Source organism: Enhydra lutris, unplaced genomic scaffold (assembly GCF_002288905.1).
Source record: "Enhydra lutris kenyoni isolate GAN:26980312 unplaced genomic scaffold, ASM228890v2 scaffoldscaffold16, whole genome shotgun sequence".
Taxonomy (NCBI): domain Eukaryota; kingdom Metazoa; phylum Chordata; class Mammalia; order Carnivora; family Mustelidae; genus Enhydra; species Enhydra lutris.
Window position 1 is genome coordinate 33,563,267 of NW_019154100.1, and position 9,762 is coordinate 33,573,028.

At 37.7% G+C, this 9,762-nt stretch overlaps 1 protein-coding gene across 1 annotated transcript in view; it reads left to right on the top strand.

Moving 5' to 3' along the window:
- LOC111147403 (neuropeptide S receptor 1) overlaps window positions 1–9,762 on the top strand; it is a 147,015-nt gene that overhangs the window by 101,370 nt on the left and 35,883 nt on the right. Inside the window, 1 exon segment of the mRNA XM_022503411.1 lies at window positions 3,652–3,748. Coding sequence (XP_022359119.1) covers window positions 3,652–3,748 — 97 coding nt within the window.

Below are 9,762 nucleotides of genomic sequence, written 5' to 3' on the forward strand. Positions count from 1 at the left end.
GGGTGGGACATCTCTGTACTATCTGCTCTATTTTTTCTGTAAAACTAAAATTGCTGTAATAAATAAAGTATATTAATTTTTTAAGTCCAGGGATCCTCCTGTACATGGATGCAATCTGGTATTTTTCTAAATAAAATTTTTCTAAGTTTGCTGCATTCAAGTCTCACTTCTCTGGAAGATTTTCCTTAGTTTTATATTTCCTAGGTCATTTTTGTCAGAATTGAGGGGTGGGGTAGTGCGAATTCAGACATATGTCCTCAAGCTGCCATCTGTTCTCCAAATGGTATCCCATATGTTGTTGATGTGTAGAATTTTCATTGTTGACATTTATGAATTGACTATAATTGTACTTTGATTTCCTTCTTGACTCAAGTTAATTACAAGGGTGTTTAAATTTCCAAGTGGTATTTAAAAAAAAAAATAACATGGTACTAATTTCAGCTTTTATTGCTTGTTGTTTTAAATATGCAAATTATATAAGTTGTATAATTTTTAGATTCTATTGAGGGATTTTTTTTCTTGGTAGTTTAGTTTAGGACCAGTTTTGAAATGGTTGCCTAGATATTTTACAATAATGTGTATTATTTTTAAAGTGTGCTTAATTTTTCCATGTATTATTATGTTTTATTCTTTTAAATCTTTAAACATTTTAGTTATACATATTTAGTATTATGTTGCTTATCACATATAAGTTTATTAATATTCTATCACCATTTTGTATTGTATTTTTTTTAATAGAAAGAATCCATTTGTCTCATGTAGTGCAATTTGTTTTGAATTTAATTTATCTGTTAGCAATATTGTATTAAATGCCTTCTTTTGGTTTTAGTTGTTCTGTATACCTTTGGTCATCGTTGTATTTTTTAAACTTTGATAATCATTTGGTTTCAGAGGTTTGTTTTCAACACACTAAGCAGTTAGATTTGGGGAAGGATTTTGTACACAGTCTTTGTTTTAGTCAAGGAGGTTAAGCCATTTATATTTATTGAGACAAATGGTGTTTGGTATTATTTAAATCACCTGATTTTAATCTTTTTGGTTAATTTTTTTTCCTATTTACATGTTTTTTCTTTTCTATTTGGTTATTAATTGTGTTAGGCTGAAAGATGCCCCCCCCCACCAAAATCCAAATCCTAATCCCTAAAATGTATGTATATTACCTTCTATGGCAAATAGGGACTTTACAGATGTAATTAAATGGGGAGATTATTCTGGATTATCTTAATGAGTCTAAATGTAATCATATATATCCTTTATAAAAGGGAGGCAGAGGGAGATTTGACAGACAGAAGAGACATTGTAACCACAGACTCAAGATGTAATTGGTATAACCACAAATCAAAAAATGCTGGCTGTCACCTGAAGCTGAAAGTGGCAAGGGAGGAAACACCCTCCCCCCCCAGAACCTTTGGAGGGAGGCTGGCCTGGCTAACACTTTGACTTTGAACTAGTATACTATAAGTGATTTTGCACTTCTGGTCTCTAGAAATGTAAGAGAATAAATTTATGTTGGTCCAAACCACAGGTTTGTGATAATTTGTTACAGTAACCATAAGAAGTTAATAAATTATTTTCTCCATTTTTATTTCACTATCATAGCTTATCTTTAATTTTTAAATTAAGTATGTCTCTATCAAAGTAAAAAACAAAAGAGATGCCTAAAATGCCCAAATGGAAAGATATAACATGGTTCCTTTTCTTATATTCTCTCTTCTCCCCTTATACTCTCTTCTCAACTCCCCAGATTTTTCCCTGGAATGTTTCCTAAATAAATTCATAGTTATTTTGTAAACGTGTTGCGGGAATTTTTGGACTCATTGCTTACCATAGCTGTTATTATTCAATCCTGTCCCTCTTGTAGAGTTCTTAATTTTGAAACAATGCTCAATCAGCAGAAATATTTCCTCACAGAAGATTTTGCAGGAGATTATGTGATGTTATGCTTTCTTCTTTCTTATACATATAAGTAAATTATTCTGTGCCTTGGCACAGAAATGATATTTACAAAATTCTTGGATCATAATTTTTCTTTCAAAACTCTGAACATGTTTTTATGCTATTTTTCTGGCATTTTATTTTTGTAAAAAAGAGGCACGACAATTTGAAATGCATTTCTTTTATGTAACCTTTAGTTTTTTTTTACCCTGCCTAGATATTTGAAGACCCTTGAAATTAACTACTGTTTTTGACTGTGTCTCAAAATACATCTCTTTTTGTTAATGCTGGCACTCTCTTTTGTGAACTTTCCTTTTGCTCCAAATTCTGAACTTGTGTCGGCTACCTCACTCAACACAGCCAAAAATGGCTGAGATTCTTGTGACCTTCTTACCACAACATTCCACCCCACAGAGTTCTGCCCCTGGGGACTTTTTTTCCCCATCCTCCTCAAATGCCACCTCCTGAGCTGTGTGTGGTCAGCTATAACAATTCTGAATTCTTGGATCACACATAGAAATCCCAGTTTTCTCTAAGAAGACAGTTGTCTAATTTTTTTTTGGTTAAACTTGGACATCATTCTTCCCTCCATCCATATAGCACCTTTTTAGCAAGAGGAGACTCTCTTCTTACATCCCTCAGGAGAACCTTCAATCACTAATCAGACCTCAAAACCCCCTCCCTATAGCACCTTCCACAATGGTAGTACTGGGATGCATTTGTGGTAGTATTCTAGGTAAAAATAATAAAGAACAACAATATAGTTGATTGTTAGTTGAGTGAGGGAAAGAATAATAAGGTATAAATTCAGACAAAAGTTATTACCAAAGTCATGGTATTTTTCTTTCATTTTAGAAGAGATTCAGACACTCACCCTTAGACTTTGGTCTTTGACTTAACCCTTCCCACTCTGGAATTGGCCCAAAGATTACAAAACAGAGATATGGCTAGACTCTTGGTAGAAATGAGGCTCAACGTTACCCAAAAACTTTCCACTTTGATCATCCTTTCAGAGATATTTCACTTAATTATATTTTGATTATGCTCTTCTCATAAAGAAGTTAACCTCTTATATCCCAATTTCCTTCTCTGCAAACTCTACAAATAACACTATACTTAGGATAATTAAAGGGCCTGAGCAAAGTTTATAAGAGATGGGGTGGGAAGGAGGAAGAGGGGACCCAAGGACTGACCCTAATGAACAGCTCTGCTAAAGAAGTGGAGAAGGAAGTAAGTTCTGAGACTGTCAACACAGATGATGATAAATGATTCTAAACAGCACGTCGGCTCCCGGAAACCAGATCCCATCCATTGTCTCTCAACAACTCACACTGATAAAACCCAAATGAATGTTTCTTTCTAATTATTCTGGAGTGTCAAGTATGGCAGCGAAAATTAGTTTAGCTTTATAAGTCAACTACAAACAAATGTACCATGCAAATGTCAAGAAAGACTGATCCTGAGTTGTGGTGTCTCCAAGAAGTCAAGTGAATGAATGAAGAAGGGTGAGCTTAGAAGCATTAGCAATGACAAGTCCAATTCCAAAACAGCAATCTACTTCTAGACATAGGGAGTCAGTCATTTCTCTCCCTAGCCCAAACTTCATCCCTCCTTAGGTTCAGTGCACAGGTTTCTAAATAGCACAAAATACTCCTCTATGATATGCATTCTCTCACTTTTGTGAAGTCACATACCTCCTCTTGTTTCTGTCTTCAGGTTATGCTGCTCTATGCTTCTACCTATTTGCTGGTGTCCCTCAGCCTAGACAGATACCATGCCATCGTCTACCCCATGAAGTTCCTGCAAGAGGTAAGTTGGCTTAACCAAGGTCTATCCTGTAAGAAATCATCCTTGGGTGAGGGTAGGATTGTTTCCACTAATATTATCCTCCTAAATAATGGTTTTCTTATTCCCACTCTCTTCTTTTCTACTTTCTTTCCACTTCATGGGTCTGATGGTCCAAAAAGATGTAGAATTAGAAGCAGAATGCCTAGGAAAAGTGGATATTATTTGGATACTATGTATCTACTATGTAGATAGTACCCATGGATGGTCAACAAGCACTTTGTCTTCCTTACTTCCAAACCATAGAGATAATTGGAAAGATGTTTTTAATTGACACCATTACTGGAAACTAGTAAAATTCTCTTTGAACCAGTGATAGTGCGGAAGCCCCAGAAGAAGAAATCAGATGGGTCAGAGGGAAGGTTTAAACCACACAACTCACAATACCCACAGACGACACTACAGTAATATGGGTGAAGTGTTAAGAGTGCTTCCTAAATAGATCGTGTAAGGGCCAAAGCAAGAAGGATTCAAGGAAACCAGTAGGGTGATTTCTGGAGCACAAGGAGGAGGGTTTATCACTGCATGTTTACTTTCCCTCTGTCCTCCCCCTTCCCACTGGGGCAACAGAGATAGGGGGCTCTTCCTCCTAGTAGTGGGGATGCTGGATTTGAAGAGACAGGGTGGGGTCCTAGGAAGAGATGACTCCTTGGAGGGATGGTTGGTACCTAGTCACAAGACTAAGTGTCCATTACTCTTCCCATGGGCAGAGCCCAATTTCCTCCAGGACCCCTGAAAGCAAGTAAGAACCCAATGTTGATTGACCTGTGTCACACTCTCCCCGGAAGCCTGTAAAAACTTATAAAATGAAGAACTAATATGAAATCTTGACTACAGAGATGAGGTGCAATCAAATATCATATAAAATGAGACAAAAACCAAACTGTGGAAAATAGATGATAGTTCAGAATACCATTCTGAGGCATTTACAACTAAGAAAGTAAAATTAACAGAACAAGCAGAACTTTAGAATAAGTAGAATTAATGTCATCAGATACTATTGAATATTTCAGACAATATTGGCACAGATCTTTTGAATGATAAGAACATCTAGTTAAAACAAAATGTGCAGTCCTTTGACCTTGAAGTTCTACTTCTCGGTATCTTCTCTGGACAAACACTCACATGCATGCCTGTATGTACATGTGTTGTTTATTGTAGCTTTGCTTAGAAGAGCAGGAATTCCTTCAGTGGAGGAATGTAGATGTTTCAGTAGCTTAGATTTATTGATTGCATACCAGATGCATTCATGATTATATAAGTTCTTTAATTCTTACAACATCTCTATGTGATAGGTCCCATTATTATCTGAATCCTACAGTTTGGACAATTATAATTTAGAGAGTTAAAGTAACTTGCCCAAATCACACAGCTGGTAGGTGCCGGGCAAGACTTGAACCCAAGATGGCTTGAGTGTAATTCAGGTATTTTGACTACCGCATATCCTGCTTCTCAATGAGGAAGTAGGATAGCCACAGACAGTAAAAAAAGAAAAAGTAATAAACAAATGCTTGCAAGGGCACACACCAACTAGTCCTCACTTCTGGCAATGGGATTTCAACTAGCCATAGGGACCACAGGGACTTACGTAAAAGAAGGTAGACTGATGTGTTGTGTGCAATTAAAACTAATTTAAAAATAGAATTTACACCTGTTTTTTGTAGGCTTTTCTTAAGGTTGGGTGTGTGTGTGTGTGTGTGTGTGTGTGTGTGTGTGTGTGTGTGTGTGTAAAGTATGTGACCAGCACCAAGCTTTCTGGGCACTTTCATTGCCTCAGTGATTGTGATAAAGGAGGAAGCAGGGAGTGGGACGAAGGGAAATGGGAGAGACACTTCATGATCTAAACGAAGGTGTGATATACTTATTCATTCACCTATTTATTTATGCCCAGCAAGCCCCAGGAAGGATTGAGTGGGGACATACAAAAAACACATACACCAGAGTATTTCAAGGTACATAAATATGAGTATTAGGGAAATTAAGTATAAGAAATGTGAGAGGTGTCCTGAGACATTTGCTGGAGGTGGAGGCTTAGGGAATCCATAGCCAGAAGGGAAACATTACTCATCTCAAAATACTCATTGGGTTAAAAAAAAAAAAATCAACTCTTTAGCTCATGGCAAATATGACTAGTTCTAGGAGACACTGCAATATTATGAACAGTGTCCTAAATTACAGAAGAAGCAGCAATGAATATTATAGTGTTCTTTTAAAGATGTAAAGGAATTTATTTCCTCACTACAAAATTAATAGAGGTTTGGTGGAGGGCACTTGGAAAATAATCATCATCAATAGCTTTGGGTAAAGATGAAAACTTAGAAATAGACATTACCCATTTTCCCTTCCTTTCTGGCCAATCCCACTGAAGTCACAAAGGAAACAGAAATAAAGAGGATGTACAGTTTGGAGGGAGCCAAGAAAAGAAGGCTTCAAATAACAGAACCTCATGGAATTCCCAGCACACAGGGAGCTGATGAAAAATGGATGCCACACCCACCCAGAAAGGTTGCATGGCGATGTACGAGTTTTGGGGTGATGTGGTAGGTTAGAACAGGGAACCCTGTTGGGCTCACTTGGTATTACTTAGTGTTATAGCTCCTCAGAATTTAAGGGCAGCATTGAGGGGCTGGGCTAAGGGTTCATGTGATTGAACAAAGAGGGGGCAGCAGAAAGAGATTCCCCACCGGGCAGCACAGCTTCTTACCCAGAATTGAGCAGGCTGAAGCCACAGGGTGTCCCTTATGGCTGAGCAGACACCAGGTGATGGCGACTAAACCAATGGAAGAAGAGGGGAAGGGGAGGCCTTCCCCTTGTTCTTACTGGTCTTGTTCACTGCTTTTTACTAAAGTGGTGGTTTTTTCAGCCAGGAACTCCAGAGAAACTGACATTTTAAGCCTCTTTAGGTTAAATAAATACAAGAACAATTAGGAAATCATCTATTCATAACGAAGAGAAATACATAGTTCAAGATACTAAAGCATAATATAAAACTTTGATAATTTAAGAAATATGATACTGAAATCAGAATAACGTACATAAGGCATATGGAATATCAAATCAGTTAGAAAAGAATGAGTTAGTCAGTATATGGCATTAGTATAGTTGTCTAGCCATTTAAAAAATATTAGACTGCCATCTGTCACAGTGAATTACAAAGTAAATGTCAGTTGGATGGACAAAGTAAAAATTTTAAACTTGAAAGGGTACGGGTAAAACTTTTTATTTTTGGTGAGGGAAAGATCCTTCTGGGAATAACACCAAAAGCAGAAACAATAAGGGGAATAAATGTAGTTTAAACTACATCAAAACTTTAAAACTCTTTATACAGATAATAAACATTGTATGCATACCTAAGCAGAATGACAAATAGAAAATATTTGTATACAACAGGCAAAGGGATAATATCCTTCTAAAGAACTCTGGCAAAGAAATAAGAACATACCAATTGAAAAAGCAGACGAAGGACATGAACAAATTATTAAGAAACAACAAAAAAAAATAAATGGACGATATATAGAAATGTTCCTTTTGACCACTAACTGAAGAACTGCAAGATTAGACATTTGGATATGAAATCTTATCAATGAGACGACAAGAGTAAGAGGAAGAATCCTCTCAGTGTTGGGAGAGTATAAAGAAATAGGGATGTCTGTACAGTTCCGATGGGAGCCATAAGTTGTAGACACTTTTGTAAGAAATTGAATAATATTTGCCAAAATCTGTTTCTCAGAGTTCATCCTAAGGCAACAGCACCATAAAGAGAATACACATAAATTGTTTGCAATAAAATAATTGGAAACAATTTAAATAATAATAGGTTATCAATAAAATTGGAGTTTAGTGTAGTGATGGGAAAAAAATTTATATCGGTGCTTTTCAAATTACACTTCACACATTGGCCTTGGAGGACTCATTTTGTAGACCTGCTCCAGAACAGGTCTGGAAGCTTCTGGCTGTCACGCAGCCTCACCCTGAGCTACCCAGGCATCCTGCACTGGGCTCGAGGTAAAATTATATTTGATGAAAGGCTTTTATTGCCTGAAGAAGTTGGAATGCCACTTGTATAGATGCAGACATGAAAAGACGTCATAAAATTTTTTGACAAAGACTTTCTTGACATGAAGATATGGTCATAAAAATTTTTTCTGAGAAAAAAATCAGGTTGAAAACCAGCATGTACATTATGTTCACATTTTTATATATGTAATCTACATATTACATATGGACCCATTATCAAAATTTGGGCTGGCTATTTCCGATACTTTCCACCAGGGACTTTTTTGCCTTCTTTTTGTTGATATTTCCCTGCTGGTATTACTGTAATTATCATGGGTAGCTTCCATTATTAAAAACAAAGAAGGTCTATGAGATGCATGAAAGAGAGGACTAAGACAAAAGTACAGAATTAGGGGGAAGGGAGTCAAGATGGCAGAGGAGTAGCAGACTGAGATGACATCAGGTTGCAGGAGTTCAGCTAGATAGTTATCAAACCATTTTGAACACCTACAAACCCAACAGGAGATCAAAGAGAAGAAGAGCAGCAATTCTAGAAACAGGAAATCGACCACTTTCTGAAAGGTAGGACATGCGGAGAAGTGAATCCAAAGCAAAAGGATAATAGACCGCGGGGGGAGGGGCGGGCTCCCGGCAAGCAGTCAAGCAACAGCACAAAATTCAAACTTTTAAAGGTCTGCTCCACTGAGGGACAATTATCCAGAGGCTAAGCAGGGGTGGAGCCCTCGCTGGGACAGTGTGGTCTCAGGTCCTGTGGGGTCACAGAAGGTTCAGGGGTGTCTGAGTGTAGCAGAGTTCGCAGGTATCAGAGCGGGGAAGCCAACTACAGAGACGGAGCCAAAGAATGCGTTCTCAACTCGGGATTACCCTAAATTGTGATCTGTGGCATAGTCGGACCACTGCTATTTGAGCAGGGACACCACAAGTGCCAGATCTAGGGAGACTCACCTTCCTTCCCTGGAGGCAGGAATCTGCTGGGTTTGGAGACTCACCTTCCTTCCCTGGAGGCACGAATCTGCGGGGTTTGGAGACGCCAAATGGGGCTGTGTGTCAGAGACAGAAATGCTCAGTAATAGGCCAGGTGAGCTCCGAGCATGGCCGGAGACCAGGGAGACAGTAGTGATTGACCGCTTTTCTCCAAGGGCGCCCTGAGGTGTGGGACCCCGAGCTCTGGGCTCTTCCGTCCCAGAGACTGGGAGGCCGCCATTTTCATTCCCGTCCTCCAGAGCTCTACGGAAAGCATTCAGGGAACAAAAACTCCTGAGAATGAACCCCAGCAGATGATTTAGCCTGGCCGCTGGCAAGGGTGGCACAATTCCACCTCAGGCAAAGACATTTGAGAACCACTACAACAGGCCTCTCCCCCAGAAGATCAGCAAGAACATCCAGCCAAGACCAAGCTCACTGATCAAGGGGAACAGTGGAATTCAGAAGAGGGGAAAGCAAAGCATGGAATTCATGACTTTCTCCCCATGATTCTTTACTCTTGCAAAGTTAGTTAAATTTTTTAATTTTATTTTTTCTTATTCTAATTTTTTAATTTTTCCTATTTCCTCTTTTAACGTTTCTTAACTAGTTTACTTAATAATACCTTTCTTAAAAAAATCTTTTAAAACCTTCATTATTATACTCATATTTATCCTTCATTGTATCTGACTTTATTTTTTGTATACATACAGGGTTTTTTCCTTCTAAAAAATTTTGAGATACAATTTCTTCTAATAGATCAAAATATGCTCTAAATCTAGCACAGGGCTTTGTTCTATTCTCCACCCTGAGCAAATTCTCTCCACTTTCTTTTCTTTCTTTTTCCAACCAACTTATCAATTCCTTTTTTTAGAATTTTTTAAAAATTTTCGTCCTTAGTCATATTCCATCCCTTCCTCATGTTTACCCTTATTTTTGTATATACATAAGTTTTTCTTTCTTTAAAAAATTTTGGGAGGTAGTTTCTTCTAAAAGACCAAA